Genomic DNA, 25,228 nt, shown 5'->3' on the forward strand with positions numbered 1-25,228 from the left:
TGCAGTATGTTAGCTGTGTAAGGATGTAGTTAGCAAACTTTAGCCCTCTGAATTATAGTCGGTTTTGGAAAGTGGAGTTAATGGTAGAAGGATATTGCTGTAGTAACTGACTCTGCTAAACCAGAGCCCTATGGTTTATGAAAAAGTCTGAGGAACCTAGGATCATGATGATGAATACTTTGAGTGAGCTCATCCCCAAAGCCTTGTAAGACGCCTAGCATTTGGAAGGCATTCAGTAAATATGTATAGAATGGGATTCTTATGAGAGCCTCTAGCTTAGCCCTGCTGACTGAGCTCGTGGAGGAGGAGTGTGAGACAGAGACTGCACAAGATCTTTGGAAACATTTGAATAGCAAGAGAGTCTGGATTTCATTACAATTACAAAAACTGGCAAGTTTTTAGAGTACCAGAATTAGAGAGTGTGGCCAGGTTTAATTGATGTTACTGCCTTGGCAATGTCAAAGGTCCTGATTTTACTCCTGTCTCTGCCAAAGGCCTGTGTAGTCACAAACATGTAGGAATAGAAAATTCATTTACTCTTGAGGTATATATCTGCTTGGTAATTGTGTTTTGGAAGCTCATTCTATTTTGCAAATAAGGTGGGCAGGGTTTACCTCTGATCTTCAGTCTGGTTGGAAGCATCCTAACCTTCCCCTGAAGTTCCCTTCATCCTCTTGATTCTTGCCTTAGAATCTAGAAGCTCCTTGACTTTGGTCATTCCCTAAAATTAAAATATGAATTAACTAAAAGTTAATCAGCATACTTACCTTGAAGAAAACCATTGCTTTTTTAAAAAATTGTTGTTGCTGTCCTTATACTTTAAAATGTTGCGTTTATCATATATTTTTGCCTAATCTGTTCATTTTGGTACTTTTTAGCAGAGTTCATTGTACTTTGATTTCATAATGAAATTGGTCGGTAACTGTTGAGTCATCATTTAACAAATGACTTCCAACCTTGCGTATACATACATGTGTATGCACATGTGAATACACGCCCAGCCCCTACCCTTCCTCTCCCATTGCGTACTCTCCCATGTTCCCACTCCTGCCCCATGTGCTCCGACTACACATTAGTGCTTATGTAACAGGGAAGTCAGTGTGTCAGCATCAGCCATTCTATTCTGCACTTTGGGGTGTACATGGTTTAAATATGTTCCAGGAAATTAAAGAAATGAAAATGGTTTGGGGTTTCTCAGTTATTAATATTGCATGGGAACGTTACTTCAGGTGTTTTCTTTGACATCTTCTTAGGGCACCGTTTCAAATCTAGACAATTATGGAAAAAAAACTTGCTTTCTTCATTGTTGATGGTGAACAGTTAGTCCAATGGTGTTTTGCTATCATTCTACAGTGTTTCTTGATGAAATCCCTCAGATACCTAAGCAATAATGGTAGCTGTTCTTACTGAGGGCAACCCCTTGGCTCCGTTTAGTCTCTGTTAATGAGAGCCAATTAATATTTATGGAGGAAGTTCTGGGTGCTAGGCATTATGCCAGAGCTTTCCCACATTATCTGCCTGCTGAATTCTCACTATAACCTGGAGAGTGGTCTCCCAGGCAAATTACAGTTTCACTAAATCACTTGAGATTGTATTTCCAGTTGGTGGAACAGAAGTTTGAATCGAGAACTCTCAGTCACAAGTCCTCAGTACTTTTCTTTCTCTTTCTCTCTTTCTTTCCTCCTTCTTTCCTTCCCCTCCATTCCTCCCTTCCTCTCTTCCTTTCTTTTTTGTTTTTGGCTTTTGTTTTCATTTTTGGGTTTTTTTTTTTTTTTTTTTTTTTTTTTTTTTTTTTTGAGACAGTCTTACGCTGTTGCCCAGGCTGGAGTGCAGTGGCCTGATCTTGAGTAACTACAACCTCTGCCTCCCAGGTTCAAGTGATTCTCCTGCATCAGCCTCCCGAGTAGTTGGGATTATAGGCATGGGCCACCACACCCAGCTAACTTTTATATTTTTAGTAGAGATGGGGTTTTGCCATGTTGGCCAGGCTGGTCTCAAACTTCTGACCTCAAGTGATCCACCTGCCTTGGCCTTGAAAATGCTGGGATTGCAGGCATGAGCCACTGTGCCCGGCCCGTGCGTTCTTTTCACTGCACCATCCTGACTGTCAGTATTTATCTTGCTTGTTGCATCCTTATTGAAATAAAAGGAATAAGTTCATCTGGAACTCACCCAAGGACTTGTGCCCTGAGATGGAGTGATCTAGGTTGCTATGTCTGTTTTTCTGCTGGTTTTCAATGGGAAGATTTATTCAGGTTCCCAGCTCACCATGATATCAGAATCTAAAACACATTTTACAGTAGTTATTTAGTTCATCTGTACTAGGTTGTATTCTAATTCCTAGAATGAGTCTACTGTTCTGCTCTTATCCACTGAACTATTCTTTTGCTATTACTTTATGTAGTGTTTTTCCATTTTAACTATACAGATTTCATCTTTATTAGTCATACACAGCATTTTCATGTTTTGCTTGCCTATTATTCAAGATGAAATTATTTCGCAACCTTCCTTAGTGATTCTTTTGGAAAGGTAACATTTGTAGAAACTTAGTTCCCTTCTTATCACCCCATGGCCTTTTCCATTGTCTTCCGTTTTTCCTCCCCAAAGGCATCTCTGTTAAAGATTTCTTAGATGATGTTCCAGAGATATTTGGTGCATGCACTGGCACATACATGTATTTATCCTTTGGTTTTCTGCTTTTGCATCAATGGCATTTATACCTTGCTTTCATCACTTGCTATATTTTGGCAGTAATTCTGTATCACTACAATAGTATTACTCTTCTTAAAACAACTGCATATTATTCCATCAGATTTATATACTAAACTTTGTCTTACTTCTAAATGCTGGAGTAGTAGATACTGTTTAAAAATTTAATTAGAAACTTCTGCTTCTGGAAAGAGGGAAGTGTACTTTTCCCTATTCCTCCCGCTAAGTGCAACTAAAACACTGGCCATTATATATAAAACAGACATAAGTAGACTCTGAACGGTGAAAAGAAAAAGGCAGAGTGGGCTAAGGACAGTGGGCTTCAAGAAACAATGACATGATGAGTTTCCTGAATTTTCTTGTTGCCCGAAAGAATCCAGACTTGGAGCTGAAGACACTGGCAACCAGAAAATGCCAGGGGGCACAGACCAGAAAAAAGCCCAGTGAAAGCCTGATCTCTCCCTCCTCAAAAGATCAAGGAGAGAGCTTAGCACAAAAGAAAATTCGTAAATCATGATCTCTCCACTCTAGCCAAATACCACAGAAGAAACTCACTATCGTAAGAACAACAAGGGAATAATCTGCCCCCATGATCCAGTCACCTCCCAGCAGGTCCCTCCTCTAATTCAGCATTGGATTTGGGTGGCAACACAAATCTAAACCATATAAAGCAGCCCTACTAAAGATGCTTTGAGAAGCGTTTATAGGATGAGTATTTGTTACCTGAAATGCTTGGAACTAGAAGTATTTTAGATTTCAGATATTTTTGATTTCAGAAGATTTACCTATACTTAGATACAAGGTGGAACCCAAGATGAAACACAATTCATCTGTTTCATATATACCTCATATACATACCCTAAAGTTAATTTTATACAGTATTTTTAGTAATTTTTTGTGTGAAACAGAGTTCATGTTAAGTACTTACGTGTGGAATTTCTACATGTTAGCTTCATGTTAGTGTTCAAAAGGTGTCATATTTTGGAACATTTCAGATGTCAAATTCTCAGATTAAGGTTGTTCAACCTGTGTGAACATGTTTAAAAGAAATGAAAAAAATAGCCTCAGTAAAAAGGAAATTCTCAGCAAAGAAATAGAAGATGTAAAGAAGAGGAAGGGAATTTTAGAATTGAAAGTATAAAAATTTGAATGGAAAGCACAGTGATTGGGCTTTACAAGAATGAAAAAACGGAGGAAAGAGTCAGAAAACTGGAAGATAGAATAGTAGACACTGCCCAATCTAAACAACCAAGAGTAAATAGACGGAAATAAAATGAACACTGCCTCAGGGACTTGTGAGACTATACTGAAAGATCTAATGTTGTCATTGAAGTTGCAGAAAGAGGGGAGATGAAGGTGGAGCTGAAAAAGTCTCAAAGAAATAATGGGGCCGGGCATGGGGGCTCACGCCTATAATCCCAGTACTTTGGTAGGCGAGGCAGGTGGCTCACCTGAGGTCAGGAGTTCAAGACCATTTCATGGCCAACATGGTGAATCCCCATCTCTACTAAAAAAAAATATGAAAAATTAGCTAGGTGTGGTGGTGAATGACTGTAATCCCAGCTACTTAGGAGGCTGAGGCAGGAGAATTACTTGAACCTGGGTTGCAGTGAGCTGAGCCATTGGACTCCATACTGGGTGACAGAGCAAGACTCTGTCTCAAAAAAAAAATAAATAAAATAATGGCCCAAAACTTCTAAAATTGGAAAGAAACATGAATATACAGATTGAAGAATAAACTACAAATCAATAAAAAGAGATAAACCTAAGGATAAACCCAGATAATTTTATATCAAGACCTCATAATTAAACTTGAGAAAATGGAGGCTGGGTGCCATGGCTCATGTCTGTAATGCCATCACTTTGGGAGTCCAAGGCAGGAGGATCACCTAAGGCCAGGAGTTGAAGAGAGTAACCTGGTCAACATGGCGAAACCCTGTCTCTGCAAAATAAAAAATCGAAGATTGGTCAAGTGTTTAGGCATGTGCCTGTAGTCCTAGTTATTTGGGAGGCTGCGGCAGAAGAATTGCTTGAAAACCCAGGAGCTCAAGGCTACAGTGAGTTATGATCACCACTCTTCTCTAGCCTGGGCACCAGAGTGAGGCCCTGTCTCTTAAAAAAATCAGAAAAAGTTTTTTTTTTTCTTTGATGGAATCTCACTCTGTTGTCCAGGCTGGAGTGCAGTGGTGTGATCTTGGCTCACTGCATCCTCCACCTTGGGTTCAAGCTATTCTCCTGCTTCAGCCTCTCCCAAGTAACTGGGATTACAGGTGCGCACCACCACACCTGGATATATATATATTTTGTGTGTGTGTGTGTTTTAGTAAAGACAGGGTTTCACGGTTTTGACCAAGCTGGTCTCAAACTCCTGACCTCAAATGATCTGTCCACCTCAGCCTCCCAAAGTGCTGGGATTATAGGTGTGAGCCACCACACCTGGCCAGAGAGAATCTTGAAAGCAGTCAGAGAGAGAGATGACTATTTGCCTGCAGGGGGAAACAGTTTGAAAGACAGCAGGTTTCTTATCAGGAGCCATGGAGACCTGAAGGAAATGGCAAAATATTTTTCAGATACTGAAATAAACTGTTAACCCAAAATTCTCTACCAAGTAAAATGCCTTTTATCAATAAAGGGGAAACAAAATATCAGCTGAACAAAAACTAAGATAATTTACCACCAACAAACTGCCTTTAAATAAACCACTAAAGGAAGTTTGTAGTAAGGAAAGGATCTAAGAAGGAACCTTAGAACCTCCAGTTCTACCAAGAAAATATAATGGGCAAAAATGTGTGCAGTACAATAGGTTTCTTCCCCTTCCCTTGAGTTTTCTAAATTATATCGATTGTGGAAGCAAACATATATAATACTGTGGTTCCAAATGTCTGTACAGAAAATATTGAAGACCAATATGCTGTACATAGAAGAGCGTAAAGGGACCAAAAGGGAAGTAAGTTTTATCATTTCTTCTTTTTTACCTTTTTAAAAATGTAGCAAAATATTTGTTTTGTAACATTTGTCATTTCAATATTTTAAAGTGTTCATTGACATTAAGTACATTCACAGTGTTGTAAAATCATCATTACTATCTACTTTCAGAACTTTTTCATCATTCTAAGTAGAAACTTTCTGCTCATTAAACAATACTCCTCATTTTCGTCTCTCCCTGAACTCTTGGCAACCTTTACTTTCTATCTCTATGAATTTGACTATCCTAGGTACCTTATATAAATGGAATTATGTAATTATTTGTCCTTTTGTAACGGGCTTATTTCATGTAACAGTGTCTTCAAGCTCTATCTGTGTTGTAGCATGTTTACAATTTCATTATTTTTTATCGTGGTAAAATACACATAAAAGTTATCATTTTAGCCATTTTAGGTGTATAGTTCAGTAGCACTAAGTGCATTCACATTGTTGTGCAACCATCATTACCATCCATCTGCAGAATTTTTTCATCATTCTGAGCTAAAATTTGTTACCCATTAAACAGTAACTCTATTCCCCACCAGCCTCTGCTAACCACTATTCTACTTTCTGTCTCTATGAATTTGGCTACTCTGCGTACCTCGTATAAGTGGAATCTTAGAATATTTGTCCTTTTGAGACTTGCTTGTTTCAGTTAGCATATCTTCAGTTTCATCCATGTTGTGGCATGTGTCAGAATTTCATTCCTTTTTAAGACTGAACAATGTTCCATTGTATGTTCGCTTGACTGTTGGTGAATGCATGAGTTAATTCCATGATTTGGCTACTGCTATGAACGTTAATGCACAACTATCTGTTTAATATTAAGAACACCTGGATCATATGATAATTTTTTGTTTAACTTTTTGAGGAATCGGTAAACTGTTTTTCACAGCAGTTAAACCGTTTTGCCTTTGGACCAGCAATTCAGAAGGATTCCAGTGTCAATACATTCTCACAAACACTTGCTACTTTTCTTTTTTTATAATAACCATCCTAATGGCTGTGAAATGATCTCATGGTAGTTTGATTTTCATTCCCCTGGTTGATTAGTGATGTTGAACATCTTTTCAAGTACTTACTGGCCATTTTTATATCTTTGGAGAAATTTCTATTCAGCTCCTTTGCTGATTTTTGAATTGGGTTATTTGTTGTTCAGTCACAGGATTTTTAGAAATATATTCTGAATATGAAGCCCTTATCAGACATATTATTTGCAAACATGTAATCTTATTTTGCATGTTGTCTTTTCATTCTGTTGATAGTATCCTTTGGTGCACAAAAGTTTTAAATCTTGATCAAGTCTATTCATTTTTTTCTTTTGCCTGAACTTTTATTTTCACACCCGAGAAATCATTGCCCAATTCATTGAAGATTTTCTTCTATGTTTTTCTCTAAGAATTTTAGGATTTTAGCTCTTTTGATTAGGGCTTTGATCCATTTTGAGTTAATTTTTTCGTATTATGGTAGGTAAGATTCCAGCTTTATTCTTTTGGATAACCAGTTTTTCCAGCACCATTTACTGAAGAGACTGTCCTTCCTCCATTGAATAGTCTTGGCACTCTGGCCAAACAAAAATCATTTGACTAGGCTGGGTATGGTGAGTCACGCCTGTATTCTCAGCATTTTGGGAGACCGGATTGGGAGGACAGCATGAGACCAGAAGTTCAAGACTATCCTGGGCAACATAGGGAGACCACATCTCTAAACCCCTCCACCACAAATAAGAAAATAATATCATTTGACTATATATGTAAGGGTTTATTTCTGGGATGTGTGTTCCATTAACTTATGTATGCCTCTCCTTATGCCAGTAACCCATTGTTGTGATTACTGTAGCTTTATGATAGTATGAATCCTTCAAATTTGAAAAGGAACAAAATTGTTTTGACTATTTAGGATCCCTTGAGATTCAATATGAGTTTTAGGATGCATTAAAAAAAAAATACTGAGTTTTTGACAGGGGTTACATTGATTCTATAGATTGCATTGTCATCTTACCAATATTAAATCTTCCGGTCCGTAAAACCAGAACGTCTTCCCATTTAGTTATGTCTCCTTTATTTCTTTTAGCAGTGTTTTGTAGTTTTCAGCATATAAGTCCTTTGTCTTTTTGGTTAAATTTATTTCTAGGTATGTTTTTGAAATTTTATTATGATTGGAATTGTTTTTTAATTTTATTTTTGAATTGTTGGTTGCTAATATATAGAAATGCAACTGATTTTTCTGCACTGATTTTTTGCATCCAGGAACTTTGCTGAATTTATTAACTAGTAATTTTTTAATGTATGGAATCTTTGGAGTTTTCTACATTTAAAATCATGTCATCAGTGAACAAAGATCATTTACTTCTTTCTTTCCAATTTGGATACCTTTTATTTTTCTTGCCTTATTGCTCTAGCTCTGGCTTCCAATACTGTGGTGAGTTAGAAGTGGGCATCCTTGTCTTTTTCCTGATTTTAGACCATTGAGTGTGTTGTTAAATGTGGGTTTTTCATAGATAACCTCTATTGTGTTGAGGGTTTTTCCTGACATTCTTAGTTTATTGAGTGTTTGTATTATGAAAGGGTATTACATGTTACCTTTTTCCTGCATCAGTTGAGATAATCATGTGTTTTTTTCCCTCCTCCTCTTACTATCAACGTGATGTGTTATTTTGACTGATTTTCTTATTACTAAAGGATTCTTGCATTCTGGGAATAATTCCACTTGGTCATTGTTTATAATTCTTTTAATACACTACTAAATTCTGTTGCTAGTTTTGGTTGAGTCTGTAAAAGATACTGGTTTGTAAGGGATATTGGTCTGCAGTTTTCTTTTTGAAGTATCTTTATGTGGCTTTGATATTAGGATAGTGCTTGCCTCACAGAATGAATTAGGAAGTATTCCCTCCCTTTTAATATTTTGGAAGAGTTTGAGAAGGATTGGAGTTAATTCTTCTTTAATGTTTGGTAGAATTCACTAGTGACACCATCTGGTGCTGGGCTTTTCTTTGTTGGGAAGTTTTAAATTATGGATTCAGTCTCTTTACTAGTTAGATCTACTCAGATTTTCTGTTTCCTTGTAACTCAGTCTTGATAAATTGTATATCTAGAAATATGTCCATTTCATCTATGTTATCTAATTTGGCATACAGTTTTTCACAGCATTCTTCTATAACCCTTTTTATTTCTGTAAAATAGTAATATGTCCACTTTCATTTCTGTAATTTGAGTGTTCCCTCTCTTAGTCACTTTAGCTAAAAGTTTGTCAATTTTGTTTTCTTTTCAAAGAAATATCGTTTGATTTTGTTGATATTTAAAATTGTTTTTCTGCTCTCCATTTTATTTATTTCCACTCTAATCTTTATTAATTTCTTCCTTCTGCCAGCTTTGGGATTCATTTGCTCTTCTTTTTCAAGTCCCTTAAGGTATAAAGTTAGGTTATTCATTTGAGACAGTTACATCTATACATGATCCCTCTTAATGCTGCTTCCATTTAATCCCCCAGCTTTTGATATGCTGGGATTTCTCTCCCTGTTTTTCTCAAGGTGTTCTTAATTTCTTCTGTGACTTCTTCTTTGACTCATTGGTTGTAGGAGGTAAGATTTTATACTTCACTGGAACTGGTGAAATGATGACAACATTTGGCAGCAGTGAGTAATATATATAACGTAATAATGCCTATATAATGTAATGCCTAGAAAGATACAGAGATACACTTGAAACTGTACATACATCAAATATAATTCTAAAAAAAGTTTAAATAATTACAGAGAGGCAAGAAAAAGATGAAACAGAACAAACTGAAACGAAAAATTTAGTAAACTTGAGCTGTAACATAATAATGACATTAACTGTAAATGTTCTAAATACAAAAGTTAAAAGATACCATTTGGCAGAGTAGGTTTTAAAATTGTGATCCAACTATATGCTTTCTTCCAGAGACTCACTTAATCTAATCATGTAGGCAGATTAAAAGTGAAAGGGAAGAAACAGACACATCATGCAAACACTAATCAAAGGAAAGTGAAATGGCTATAAAAATGCCGCATGCAGTAGGTTTTATAATAAAATTACTAGAAAAGAACATTATGTAATAACAAAAGGGTCTGTCCACCAAGAAGACAGCAACCCTAAATGTGTATATAGTGAAACAACAGAGCAGCAAAATATGTGGAGCAAAATCTGATAGGACTAAAAAGAAAAACAGACAAATCCACAACTCTAGTTACAGACTTTAATACTCCTCTCTCAGCAATTGAAAAAACAGACGAAAATCAGCAAGCATATAGAAGAACTTAATACCATCAACCAAGAGGATCTGGTTAACATTATAGAACACTCTATGCAACAACAGCAGTACTTAACATTCTTTTCAAGTGTCAGTGGAAACATGTACCATGATAGGTCATACTCTGGGCCATGAGACAACTCAACAAACTAAAAACAGCTGAAATCATATAGAGTACACTCTTAGACAGTAGAATCAAATCAGGAGAAAGATAACATGAACACTTGGAAACTAAGCAGCACATTTCTAAAAAATCTTTGAATCGAAGAAGTCTTAAGGGAAATTTTTAAAATGTTGAATGAAAATGCAAATGCAACATAAAATTTGTGGGAACAGCTAAATCTGTTCTGAAAGGGAAATTTAACACATTACATTCATTTAAAAAGGAAAACCTTAAGCCTGTAATTTAAGTTCCCACCCCAAGAACCTAGAATTTAAAAAAAAATAAATAAATTAAAAAAAGCAAAATAGATACAAAGCAATCAGAAAGGTGGAAATGATACAGAACAGAAATCAATTAAATTGAAAACAAAAACAGAAAAATCAAACTAAGAACTGGTTATTTGAAAAGATGAAGCTCTGCTAAGACTACAAGGAAAAACAAAGACAAATTGCTGAAATCAGAAATAAAATTGACCACCACTACAAACTCTGCAGGCACAAAAGGAATAATAGGAAATACCAAGAAAATCTCTCAAAACACACAAGAACTGGTTTATACACTAATTTAACAACTTAGATACAGTGAACCAGTTCTTCAAAAACCCATCAGCTATCACAATTCACCTAATATGAAATAGGTAATTTGAATAACACTATAGTTATTATAGAAACTGAATTTGTAATTTAAAACTCCCAAAAAGGAATGTCCTGGTTCAGATTGTTTCACTGGAGAATTCTATGAAACATTTCATTCATTTCAGAAAGAACACCAAATCTATATAATCTCTTACAAAATAGAGGAGGGAACATTAATCACTTTGTTATGAAGCCAGTATTTACTACCCTGATGCAAAAACTGGACCAGTTAATGGAAAAAGAGGAAACTGCAGACCGTTATCACTCATAAATATAGATGTAAAAACCCGAATCCAATTGTTAGCAAACAGAATTCAGCAACATAATAGACAATATTTTTTTGAAAATTCTAATTCCATTATTTTAAAAAATATTTATTGTATATATTTGAAGTTTACAATATGATATCATAAGATATATGTAGACAGTAAAATAGCTACTGTAGTGAAGCAAATTAACATGTTACTTAACAAAAATTCCGGCCAGGCATGGTGGCTCACACTTGTAATCCTAGCCCTTTGGGAGTTTGAGGCAGGTGGATCACCTGAGGTCAGGAGTTCAGGAGACCAGCCTGGCCAACACAGCAAAACCCTGTTTCTACTAAAATTACAAAAATTAGCCGGGTGTGGTGACATGTGCCTGTAATGCCAGCTACTGGGGGCTGAGGCAGGAGGATCGATGGAACCTGGGAGGTGGAGGTTGCAGTAAGCTGAGATCGTGCCACTGCACTCCAGCCTGGGCATCAGAGTGAGACTCCATCTCAAAAAAAAGAAAATTCCTAATATTTTATTTGGATTTCCAATAATTTATTAACTATAATTCTTATGTTGTCCATTGGATCTTTAGACGTGTTCATCCTACAGAGCTGCTACTTTGCATCCTTTGACCTACATCATTTCCCCATTTCCTTCCTCTCCCCCACCCGATCCCTGGTAACCACTGTGACATTCTTTATCACTGTATATTTGATCTCCCCCACCTTTTTTTAAGTTCTGGGGTACATGTGCAGAATGTGCAGGTTTGTTACAGAGGTATACACGTGCCGTGGTTGTTTGCTGCATCCATCACCCCGTCATCTACATTAGGTATTTTTCCTAATGCTATCCTTCCCCTATCCCCCAACTCCATGCTATCCCTCCCCAGACCCCCATCCCCTGACAGGCCCCAGTGTATGATACTCGCCTCCCTGTGTTCATGTGTTCTCATTTTTCAGTGCCCACTTATGAATGAAAACATGTGGTGTCCATGTGTTCTCACTGTTCAACTCCCAATTATGAGTGAGAACATGCAGTGTTTGGTTTTCTGTTCTTATGTCAGTTTGCTGAGAATGATGGTTTTCAGCTTCATCCATGTCCCTGCAAAGGACAGGAACCCATCCGTTTGTTATGGCTGCATAGTATTCCATGGTGTATATGTGCCACTTTTTCTTTGTTCAGTCTATTATTGATGGGCATTTGGGTTGGTTCCAAGTCTTTGCTGTTGTGAACAGTGCCACAGTAAACATACATGTGCATGTGTCTTAATAATAGAACGATTTGTAATCCTTTGGGTATATACCCAGTAACGGGATTGCTGAGTCAAATGGTATTTCTGGTTCTAGATCCCTGAAGAATCACCAGACTGTCTTTCACAATAGTTAAATTAATTTACACTCCCACCAACAGTGTAAAAGTGTTCCACATCCTCACCAGCATCTGTTGTCTCCTGATTTTTTAATGATCACCATTCTAACTGGTGTGAGGTGGTATCTGAATGTGACTTTGATTTGTATTTCTCTAATGACCAGTGATGATGAACGTTTTTTCATATGTTTGTGGACCCCATAAATGTCTTTTGAGAAGTGTCTGTTCATATCCTTTGCCCACTTTTTGATGGGGTTGTTTTTTTCTTGTAAATCCACTTCAATTCTTTGTAGATTCTGGATATTAGCCCTTTGTCAAATGGGTAGATTGCAAAAATTTTTTACCATTCTGTTGGTTGCTAGTTCACTCTAATGTTTCTTTTGCTGTGTAGAAGCTCTTTAGTTTAATCAGATCCCATTTGTCTATTTTGGCTTTTGATGCCATTGCTTTTGGTGTTTTAGTCGTGAAGTTTTTGCTCATGCCTATGTCCTGAATGGTATTGCCTAGGTTTTCTTCTAGGGTTTTTATGATGTTTGGTCTTATGTTTAAATCTTTAATCCATCTGGAGTTAATTTTTTTATAAGGTGGCAGGAAGGGGTCCAGTTTCAGTTTTCCACATATGGCTAGCCAGTTTTCCCACCACCATTTATTAAATAGGGAATCCTTTCCCCATTGCTTGTTTTTGTCACGTTTGTCAAAGATCAGATGGTTGTGATGTATAGCATTCTTTTTGAGGCCTCTGTTCTGTTCCATGGGTCTATATCTCTGTTTTGGTACAGTACCGTGCTGTTTTGATTACTGTAGCCTTATAATATAGTTTGGAGTCAGGTAGCATCATGCCTCTTTTTTTTTTTTTTTTTTTGGCTTAAGATTGTCTTGACTATGCAGGCTTTTTTTTCTGGTTCCATATGAAATTTAAAGTGTGTTTTTCCAGTTCTGTGAAGAAAATCAATGGTAGCTTGATGGGGATAGCATTAAATCTATAAATTAATTTGGACAGTATACCCATTTTTGTGACATTGATTCTTCCTAACCTTGAGCATGGAATGTTTTTCCAGCTGTTTGTTTCCTCTCTCATTTCCTTGAGCAGTGGTTTATAGTTCTTCTTGAAGAGGTCCTTCACATCCCTTGTTAGTTGTATTCCTAGGTATTTTATTCTTTGTAGCAATTGTAAATGGGAGTTCACTCATGATTTGACTCTTTGTCTATTACTGGTGTATAGGAATGCTTGTGATTTTTGCACATTGGTTTTGTATCCTGAGACTTTGCTGAAGTTGCTTATTGGCTTAAGGAGATTTTGGGCTGAGATGATGGGATTTTCTAAATATACAATCATGTTATCTGCAAATAGAGACAATTTGACTTCTTTTCCTAATTGGATACCCTTTATGTCTTTTTCTTGCCTGATTGTCCTGGCCAGAACTTCGAATGCTATGTTGAATAGGTGTGGTGAGAGAGGGCATCCTTGTCTTGTGCCAGCTTTCAAAGGGAATGCTTCCAGTTTTTGCCCATTCAGTATGATATTGGCTGTGGGTTTGTCATAAATAGCTTTTATTGTTTTGAGATGCATTCCATTGACACCTAGTTTATTGGGAGTTTTTAGCATAAACGGCTGTTGAATTTTGTAGAAGACCTTCTCTGCATCTGTTGAGATAATTAGGTGGTTTTTGTCTTTGGTTCTGGTTATGTGATGGATTATGTTTATAGATTTTTCATTACATGTGCATGTGTGTATGTATTATATATAATATATAATATACATACATACACACAAATACATGTTTCTTAATATCCATGTGTCCATCCACACTTAGGTCATTTCTGGATCTCGGCAGCTGTGAATAGTGCTGTGGTGAATGTGGGAGTGTAGATATCTTTATGAGATGGTAATTTCATCTCCTTTGGGAATTTACGTAGAAGAGGGAGTACTTGGTCATATGGTAGTTGTAACTTTAACCTCTTTACGAATCTTCCTACCCTTTTCCATAATGGCTGTAGCAATCTACATTCCCACCAATACAAAAGGAATTATATACTATGTTAAAGTGAGATTTATTCTAGGTATGCAAACCTAGTTCAATATTTGAAATCAGTGTAATCCTCGTATTAACAGGTCAAAGAAGAAAATCCCATGATTGTGTTAATTGATTCAGGAAACATATTTGGTCAAATGTAATACTCATTTATGATGAAAACTCTTAAAAATAGGAATAGAGAGGAAGTTCATAAACTTGGTAAAGAGCGTCTACCAGAAGCCTAAAGCACATTATACTTAAAAGGTGAAAGACTTTCCTAAGTGCCAAACACATAATGAAACACGTGCCAACCACAACTACCTACTCAGTGTCTCCACTGAGATAGTTCATACACATCTCAAAAATCACATTCAGATCTGTATCTCTGCTTTATCCCTCCCCAAACCTACTCTTGCCTGCCTCTCCAACTCATTAAATGATCATATGATGGGCTACATAGTGAGAAACCTTTGAGTCATCTGTAATCTTGCTTACTTTCTCGCCACATCCAGTTCTTTTGGATATGCCTTGAAAGTATATCCAAGTCTTGTCTGTGACTTGGATTATTGACCTTGACTCTAAACTGCTCCCTTTCCCATCTTTGCTTTGTTAGTTTATTCTCTACATGACAGCATGAGTGCCTTTTAGATACTAAGTCAAACCATGGCTTTTCTCTAATTACAACCCTTCAGTAGCCGCTCATGATGCTAATAAAGGCAATTATTCAGTGTTCAGAATATAGAAACATTGTTATAATGATTTCTGAATAATACTAGTACATCATTTATTCCATAATATGCATTTATTGAGAAAGAGTGATGTCCTGGGAACCTCATTAAATATTGGTACTGTAATTGTGAAAGAAAATAAACCTGGCGGTTATACTCAGAATCCAAGGGAGAATGTAGATAGGCAGTTTTCAGTTGGGTGCCCAGTGCTGGGGTATGAAGAGTACAGAGTGTTCTAAGAGCATTTGCCCAGGGCCCCTTTCCAGAGGAGGTGAAAAATAAACTGAGAACTGTAACATAAATAGAAATGAAGCAGGTGAGAAGTGGGTGAAGGAGAGAGACAGAATGTGATAAAGCTCTGTGGCTGGATCCTAGAGTGTGAAATTGGGAGAGGTGGCAGAATAGTTAGGAGCAGTAAGTGACATATAGACTGCATATGGTCTTACATAATACATGATGCTAAGACCTCTGGACATTATCATCAGAAACTGACAATTCTGAATTGAGATTATGAGTTAAAGCATTCTAAGTAAGAAAATGATATAAGAGTTCTCTATTGGCCAGGCGCGGTGGCTCAAGCCTGTAATCTCAGCACTTTGGGAGGCCGAGGCGGGTGGATCACGAGGTCGAGAGATCGAGACCATCCTGGTCAACATGGTGAAACCCCGTCTCTACTAAAAATACAAAAACTAGCTGGGCGTGGTGGCACATGCCTGTAATCCCAGCTATTTAGGAGGCTGAGGCAGGAGAATTGCCTGAGCCCGGGAGGCGGAGGTTGCAGTGAGCCAAGACCGCGCCATTGCACTCCAGCCTGGGTAACAAGAGCGAAACTCCGTCTCAAAAAAAAAAAAAAAAAAAAAAAGAGTTCTCTATTAAAAAGATTATTTAGGCTGCAGTTGGAGGATGAATCAGAGACAGGACTAGAGGCAAACAGAATAGTTAAAAAGTGGTTAACAGAAATCCAGATGAGCGATAATGGTGGCCTGGCCCAGGGCATGCCCAGAAGGATGGAGAATAGTAGAGGGACTCCAGAGGTACCTAAAAGGTCACTCCAGGGGCAGTTAGAAGAGCACTGGACAGAGAAGTCAAGGAGGTTGCCCAAGTTTCTGTTAGGGTGTAGAAAAAGAAGAGCAGCTTTGTAGAGAAGATAATGAGTTCAGATATGTACTTGAACAAATTAAGTGTGAATTTTCTATTGGACTTTCCAAGGGAGAGGTCCCATGTGCAGTTCTGAATTTGTTTTCAGGAAATGAATGAGGCTGGAGGGAGGTGAGGGAGAGAGATCAGGTAGGGAGACTAGCATGTTTTCCTCTCCCTGAGATGTTTCTTTCTAAATGTTCAGTTAATGTTTGGGGACTTAAACCGTGTGTTCTCTGTTACCATAGTAAGAAGAGGAATGTTAGGCTTGTTAAAACTTGTTGAGAAGTTGTGTTTACTTTATTAGCCAATGATTCTTGAATGAAGAGATTGCTTGACTGTAATTCAGAAGTGGAGACTTCCTCTTGATGCTAAATACAACATTGTGGTGTATGACATGTAGCGTCCTATGACTTTGCTGTTACGCTGCTTTTCAGTTTGTGTGAAATTCAGCATAAGGTGCTCTCTGTTTGGGTTGCTATAACCAAACACCATAAACTGGGTATGTTATAAATGACAGAAATTTATTTTTCAGAGTTTTAGTGGCTGAGAAGTCCAAGAGCAAGGCTCCAGCAGATTCAGTGTCTGGAGAGGGCTACATCCCAGTTGATAGATGGCATTTTCTAGCTGTGTCCTTACTTGGTGGAAGGATGGAGGGGTCTCTCTCTCAGGCCTTTCCTATATGGGCACTGATCCCGTTCATGAAGTTCCCATGCATATTACCTAGTCATCTCCCAAAAGCACCACTTCTTGATACCATCACATTGAGGGTTACGATTTTAAAATATGAATTTTGCAGGGACATAAACATTCAGACGCTAGCAGGTATATTCCTTCAAAGAAACATAGCCTGTGGGATCTGGAGCCAGGCTGCCTGGCTTTAAATTCCAGCCCTGACATTTACCAGTGGTGTGATTTTAGGTGAATCACTTAACTTCTCTGAGTTTGTTTTGTCACCTGTATAATGCAGAAAAAATTACTACCTCCGTCAGATGTTGTAAGAATTGAGTTAATCATGTAAAGCATTTAGAACAGAATTACTTATGTGCTAGCTGTCATTTATTCTGTTACTGTTGTTGTTATTCTTAATAAATGGAGGCTCAGCTTACAGAGGGGGCAAAGGCCTTCATTATGACAAATCTGTGGTGTGTACTTGAGTGGCCTTTTGACTGTAAAGCACCAAAATCTTTGTGAAATCCAGGGACGATTTTATTGGAGACTCAATTGTGATGCAATGAATATGATAGTTATTTTTACGTCGTTTTATTGTTTCTAATTATGGAGTGGTGGTTATGTATTAGGAGGAAACTGAGGGATGTTAACTGTATGCTAATAAGAAATTGGGAAAATGTAAGAGTATTTGTTTTCTCTGTATCACTAATGATGTTTTCATACCTGTGGATTTCACTTCTCACATGAAGAAATAGTGTTTCCATGTAGATTTTCCACTGCTTGCAAAAAACAAACAAAACCCTTCCTATTTAAACTTATAGATGGATTAAAGTTATAATGGGGATAAGTTTTTTTCTTTTCTGAAAAACATCACTTTTTCATTTATAATCAAAATGGATTGGGAGGAGGAGGAGAGACTGAGGCTTCTATGTGAGCATGCAGGCCACAGCACTGCTGTTGGGGCCTGAGCCACCAGAAAGGATTGGGAAAGCATAGGGGAACAGCGCTGAGCTTTCAGTGTTTCTGAAAGGTGGTACTTGCACAGTCAGTCAGCTATAGCTCTTGTTTATTTTCCCTGGAATCCTGTTATGAAAAACTAAAGTCACTCAGAGAGAAAGAGAGAGAGAGAGAGAGACAGAGAGAGAGAGAGAGAGAGAGAGAGAATATGCTAAAATAAGGTCACGCTTGTGTGATTGCTGTTTTCACTATTGGATTCTTTCGAGTACACTAATATATTACTTTTAATTTTACAGGAATTTGAAAGTGATTATGTCGCATTTAAGTCCAGAACTCTGGATTTTGACAGAAGGCTTGGGACAATTGTTTGTGAAGCTTTCTTTAACTGCAATGGCTTAGAGGCTGCATTTAAGGTTAGTTCTGAAGAAGCTGTCGTAAAAAATGTTTTACTAATGAATAATACAGGCTGTTAGATGAAAGGGGTAAATTATGATTCAAGAATAGTATTAAATAGGTTAACTAGTCACATTCCCTTCACATTCAGCTAACTGAATAATAAACTTTGAATCATGTACTAATGAATAATGACACTTTGAACAAGATTATTTTAGGACGTTCAGTTCCTTTTCTTTTCTTGCATGCACAGTGTTCTAGCTCTCATTACCTTCACAGCAAGATTGTCCTGGCCAATGAAATATTGATTTAAAATTAAGTCACAGTGAAAAGTGAAAAATTCCTTAATTCTGGAATTTCTTTGATTTACCATTGTTTAGATACGTTAGGTTCATCTGTCTATTTTTTTTTATCCTGACTGAAACAAATAGCAATTTATATACTGTATTGCCGCAGGCATAAGACATCATTGATTATCAGACACACCATTATTTTATGTACCAATCAAGAAAAAATACTGCCAAATAATTACGATTTCACTGATTGCATAATGTATTTCAGTTGCAGATATTTGGAAACATAAAAGTATGCTTGCCACAGAATTGATGAAATACGGTTAAGAGTTAAATAAAGAAAAGTAACATGATAGTGCCCCCAAAGGAAAAGCTTATAATATAAGAAATAGAAACACCATGTAAAACTTGCTTGACAAAGAAATAAAATGACAAATCAAGTGTAAGTTAATAATTAGATGATATCCCAAAAGAGGAATGGAGCATTTTGTATCAAAAGAAAAAGAGCTAAGAAATCCTGGGTATAATTCACTGAGAATGGCAGTGCCAAGCAATATAGCAGACACAGATTTTTTTAAAGATAGTGTTTGATTTTGACCTTCAAATGAATTGGCTAGTCAGTGATGAAGCCACCAATGTTCTCTGGTCCCAGTCAAGCATTTTAACATAAAGAATTCATGAGGATCTGGATAGGAAGAATCAATACGGTGAAAATGGTCATACTGCCCAAAGTAATTTATAGATTAGATGTTATCCCCATCAAGCTACCATAGACTTTCTTCACATGATTAGAAAAAAACTGCTTTAAATTTCATATGGAACTAAAAAAGAGCCCACATTGCCAAGACGGTCCAGAGCAAAAAGAACAAAATTGGTGGCATCAGGCTACCTGACTTCAAACTGTGCTACAAAGCTGCAGTAACCAAAACAGCATGATACTGGTTCCAAAACAGAGATATAGACCAATGGAACAGAACAGAGGCCTTGGAAACAACGCCACACATCTACAACTATCTGATCTTTGACAAACCTGACAAAAACTAGCAATGGGGAAAGGATTCCCTGTTTAATTAATGGTGCAATGGAAAACTGGCTAGCCATATGCAGAAAACTGAAACTGGATCCCTTCCTTACACCTTATACAAAAATTAACTTAAGATGGATTAAAGACTTAAGCTTAAGACCTAAAACCATGAAAACCCTAGAAGAAAACCTAGGCAATCCCATTCAGGACATAGGCATGGGCAAAGACTTCATGACTAAAACACCAAAAGCAATGGCAACAAAAGCTAAAATTGACAAATGGGATCTAATTAAAGAGCTTCTGCACAGCAAAAAAAAAACTATCATTAGAGTCAATAGGCAATCTACAGAATGGAAGAAAATTTTTGCAATGTACCCATCTGACAAAGGGTTAATACCCAGAATCTACGAGGAACTTAAACAAATTTACAAGAAAAAAAAACTCCATCAAAAAGTGGGCAAAAGATATGAATAGACACCTCTCAAAAGAAGATATTTTTATGGCCAATAAACGTGAGGAAAAAAAAAGCTTATCACTGGTCATTAGAGAAATGCAAATCCAAACCCCATTGAGTTACCATCTCATGCCAGTTATAATCACCTTCATTAAAAAGTCAGGAAACAACAGATGCTGGAGAGGATATGGAGAGATAGGAACACTTTTAAACTATTGGAGTGTAAATTAGTTCAGTCATTGTAGAAGACAGTGTGGTATTTCCTCAAGAATCTAAAACCAGAAATGCCATTTGACCCAGCAATCCCATTACTGGCATTCAGCTATAAAGATACATGCACGTGTATGTTTATTGCAGCAATGTTCACAATAACAAAGAGTTGGAACCAACCCTAATGCCCATAAATAATAGACTAGGTAAAGAAAATGTGGCACATATACACCATGGAATACTATGCAGCCATAAAAAGGATGAGTTCCTGTCCTTTGCAGGGACATGGATGAAGCTGGAATCCATCATTCTCAGCACACTAACACAGTAACAGAAAACCAAACACTGCATGTTCTTACTCGTAAGTGGGTATTGAACAATGAGAACACATGGGCACAGGGAGGGGAACATCACACAGTGGGGCCTGTCAGGGGCATGGGGTCTAGAGGAGGGATAGCATCAGGAGAAATACCTAGTGTAGATGACGGGTTGATGGGTGCAGAAAATCACCATGGTATATGTCTACCTATGTAACAAACCTGCACTATCTGCACATTTACCTTAGAACTTAAAGTAGAAAAAAAAGAATTCATGAAGATCAAATAGTTGGTTGTTTTTTAAGAATTCTTCAATGAAACTGAGGTGCCGTTAGTCGAAATATACAGCCTGTTGTTATAAAATGACCTGTAATCTCATCTCTCGGGTATAATTACTATTATGTTTAATACTGCCACTATTTTTCTTTGCCTAGATATGCATACATGTTTCTCTTTGACAAAAATGACGTATTTTAAACCTCTACTATAATCTTCACTTAACAAAGTCATAAAGTTTTTTCTTGCCTTTATAACAGAATTCAACTGTTATTTTAAAAAAAATATCTGGGTAATAGTGTCTTCTTTGTTACTGGAACTAGTTTTTTTTTTTTTTTTTTTTTTTGAGACGGAGTTTCGCTCTTGTTACCCAGGCTGGAGTGCAATGGCACGATCTCGGCTCACCGCAACCTCCGCCTCCTGGGTTCAGGCAATTCTCCTGCCTCAGCCTCCTGAGTAGCTGGGATTATAGGCACGCGCCACCATGCCCAGCTAATTTTTTGTATTTTTAGTAGAGACGGGGTTTCACCGTGTTGACCAGGATGGTCTCGATCTCTTGACCTCGTGATCCACCCGCCTCGGCCTCCCAAAGTGCTGGGATTACAGGCTTGAGCCACCGCGCCCGGCCGAGGAACTAGTTTTTTAAATGCTTTTATAAATAACTAAAAAAGAATGTAGAATGAAAACTCCATTACAGACGCTCCTGCCATTTCTAATTCAAGTCTCTCTTTTTTACAACCATTAATTTGAATTCTGTTAAAGTACCTACCAGTTAATTTTTTCTAAACAATTTAATCTCTCACCTTTTTTTTTTCTTTAACTTTTCATGTATTTGACCTGCATACTGAACAAATATGAGCTCATACTGTCATAAGCTCGGCGGGGGTGTGACATCATCTTGCAGCTTCTGTGTAGATCGCTTTCCACGGTGACTTACACGAAATGGCGATTTATAACTACTTGAGGCTAGGTGGACTGACTGGTAGTTCAAGTAATGAAATAACATACTGATGAGGGTAAACTGCAAGTGTAAAGACAGAGGAAAATATTACAAGGTTGTCTACTTAGAAAAATATTTCACTCATAGGGATAGGATGATGAGCCTATTTACTGTTGGTCCCTGGGAAGAATATATTTGTAGACTGTTCCAATACCTGCTATTGTCAAAGACACCACCAGGAAAGGCACGGGAATGGAGCGCTCTTCTACTCTAATACGAAAGTATAGTACTTCAGAATTGAAAGTGCTGGCACTCAGCAAAAACCAAGACCAAATACTACTGAATGGCTCTCTAAAATTTACATGATGGTAGACTGAAATGTGTAAGAAAAAAATGTGTCTAGAAAGGACTATAGGTTTGAAAGCTATTCAAATGTGAAGTGTATATGGTTAAGGTGGCCACAGATTTTAAAAAATCTTTGAAAGAGGCACATCTAGGAAAAATATGAATGTGTACTACATTGAACATGCAACAGTGTTATGAAAAGCTGTATTACGGAGTGAAACAGAAGTAGATCAAAATTAAGGCAAACCTTGCAGATCTCAGTTGGCATATTTAGAAAGAGAAGCCTGTGGTGGGAATTACTTTTTAGTCTTGAAGTCAATGTGAAAGAAAACATCTCTACTCCTCATAAAATAGCTTTTAGTTTTACTGTGAACAAGGAAGCAAAAGCTTGAAATGACGTTTACTCTCCTCTTGGAGGGTAATTTTTAGACATTTTAGATGGTGAACAATTACAATAATGTATACTGCCTCAAACATTGAGACTTTTCCTACTACTTTTTTGCTTTACAACCTTGCCCCAGAATATTTTATCTGTGTATTTTCTCTTCACAACTTGGAGTTAAGGACGGCTAAGTTGGTAAGCAAGATGTGATGTAGTTAGGAAGATTCTGGTATTCTTGCCATTGCAGTCAGTATGGTGAGTGTTGAAAAACCATGCGTGACATAAATATACTTACCATTTCTTGTTGGAGAATACTTTCTTATTTATAAGGCAGTGTTTACTTTAGAATTTGTATTTGAATCCCAATCTCAACCAAACAATGGCTTTGGGAAGAAAGTAATCATTTACATTTTGCTAGATAGCACCCAAGCAGATTTAGAAATATTTAAAGTTTCTACTGTAGTTATAATTGATGTTACCAGAAAAAGTCAGAATGTGTTTGTCCAGATTGGCCCCTAAGGTATAGTTAGGTTACATTTTAGTTTCTTTTTTTTTGAAACAGAGTCTTACTCTGTTGCCCAGGCTGGAGTACAATGGGACAATCACTGCTCACTGCAACCTCCGACTGCCGGGTTGAAACAGTTGTCCTGCCTCAGCCTCCTGAGTAGATGGGATTACAGGCAGGACCACTACACCCAGCTAACACATTTTAGTTTCTAGAATTTTTTGGTGGTAATTTTATTTTCAGTGAATGTGGTTTATGGAAATATTTGCAAAATCTTTATTATGAAGCTGTTTTTTAAAATGAAACTAGTTTTAGGGATCACCTATTATTTCCTTAAGAAAAAGAACAAAGCCCCCTCCTTTGCCGTATTGTTAAATGAGGCATGACCTTGGATACAATTTTTCTGCCACCATAAATATACTTAGTCTTTGAAAGAAGACATTTTCTCAACGTAACTGTCTACCTGACAGGCTTAATAACTAACATATTATGAAGTCCACACAGAATGACCAGATAACAAAATGATAGAACTTTCAGTGGCATATTAGCTGATAAAAGCCACACAGTGAAGCACAAACCTGAATGCTAGGCTGCCTGGTTTCCAGTCCCAGCTCCGCCACTAGCTATATGAATTTGGGAAAATCATTCCCTCCTTATAACTCAGTTTCCTCACCTGGAATGTGTAATAATGACAGCACTTTGAAGGCCCTTAGCATATAGTTCCTGGGACATAGCCTATAGAAACATTGGTTATATAAAAATAAATATTTTAGTTACATCATTTTGCTTGCAAGGGAAGAGCTGTTTTATGCTAGCATGCACAAGAATCCATGTTGAGTAGTAAACAAGAAAAGAGACTAATGGGAATCTAAAATTAAACTTGCTGGGAATCTGCTTTGTGAATACTGGCAGTGAAGGTAAGTTTGAAATCTAGGGGGCTCCGCTGACTGAACAAGAGGAGTTTGTGAGACTTCACTCTTGGTTTGCTGGTAATGTGATCCTGTTCAGCCTGTGTCTGCTTGCTTCTGTCCCCCTATCAGTTGGCTTCCTCTGCTTGTTAGTAGTTTCTGCTCACTGGTAATTTTAGCCAGCATGGATTCAGCCAGGTCCTGACTCTGAGAAACAATCTGATTAGCTCAAGGCGTTGATTTGAGCCAGGACATCCATGTCATGGGGGTCATCCACCTGTGGAGTGGTTGTCCTTGGAACAGTCACTGCTGTAGCCTCAGGACATTGTTGGGGGTGGCTGAGTCACGTGGATGTACCGGGGGCTGTAGGCAAGCGTTCATGGTGACTGGCACATCTGGTGTAATCATGCTGTGACCTAGAGGGCCTCAATATGGATATATGGATATTTATATCTAAAGAATACATATGCAGGAGGGAAGAACAATAACGAGTATGTGAATCTTGTTTCTGTTCTTACATCCACAAAGCATCTTCTGAAACATTACGTGGCACCCAACAGGAAATAGTATTAGCTGTGGGCAGAGATTGCAGGCAGACAGTGGTTCCTTTCTGCTGAGGAAGTGAAATTATTTTACATCTAGAATTGGTTTATTGGATGTACAGAAATTTTAGAGAGATGCAAAAATAGATTTTACATTTTGAAGCATTGCAGGATACTTTGAAGATTCTAAACTTTAGTCATGTAAGAGATTTGAAAGAGGACATTGTGAGCTGAGTATTTGTGTTAAAAACTCCTAGTGCTTAACATTTCCTTAACTTTGATTTTTATAGCTTTTGACTGTATTTGGAAATTTTCTAGAGAAGCCAGTCGTCATGGAAATTTTCAGCCTACATTACGGCACACTAGTGCATATGTTTAATACAGAGCTGGATGTGTGTAAGCAATTGTACAATGAACACATGAAACAGGTAAGTGGCAGATAAGGTTGGGCACATTCACAATATCATTTTTGCAGATCCTGACCATCAACTAGAACTTGATGTGATTATATCTAAAGATTATATATAGGCACTACATTTTTATGCTTTTATTTAACGGTTTCCTCATGATAATGGTAAACCTGCCTTAGGACTGTAACTCTTCTAGTAATCAAGTGATTAAACACATATGTTTTATACTGCTGTAAAAATACCAAAATGAACAATTGCTTAAAAGGTTGGGAGGCTAATCCCAGCATTTTGGGAGGCTGAGGCAGGTGGATCTCAAGGTCAAGAGATTGAGACCATCCTGGTCAACATGGTGAAA

General features: G+C 37.4%; 1 protein-coding gene across 1 annotated transcript in view; it reads left to right on the forward strand.

Annotated features, from left to right (window-relative positions):
* Positions 1 to 25,228, forward strand: part of DNAH11 (dynein axonemal heavy chain 11) — a 396,587-nt gene that overhangs the window by 41,004 nt on the left and 330,355 nt on the right. The window contains exons 9-10 of the mRNA XM_074379604.1: positions 18,171 to 18,287; positions 24,754 to 24,891. Of these exons, the coding sequence (XP_074235705.1) occupies positions 18,171 to 18,287; positions 24,754 to 24,891 (255 nt within the window). The remainder of the gene's footprint in view (positions 1 to 18,170; positions 18,288 to 24,753; positions 24,892 to 25,228) is intronic.

Source organism: Saimiri boliviensis, chromosome 10, assembly GCF_048565385.1.
Source record: "Saimiri boliviensis isolate mSaiBol1 chromosome 10, mSaiBol1.pri, whole genome shotgun sequence".
Taxonomy (NCBI): domain Eukaryota; kingdom Metazoa; phylum Chordata; class Mammalia; order Primates; family Cebidae; genus Saimiri; species Saimiri boliviensis.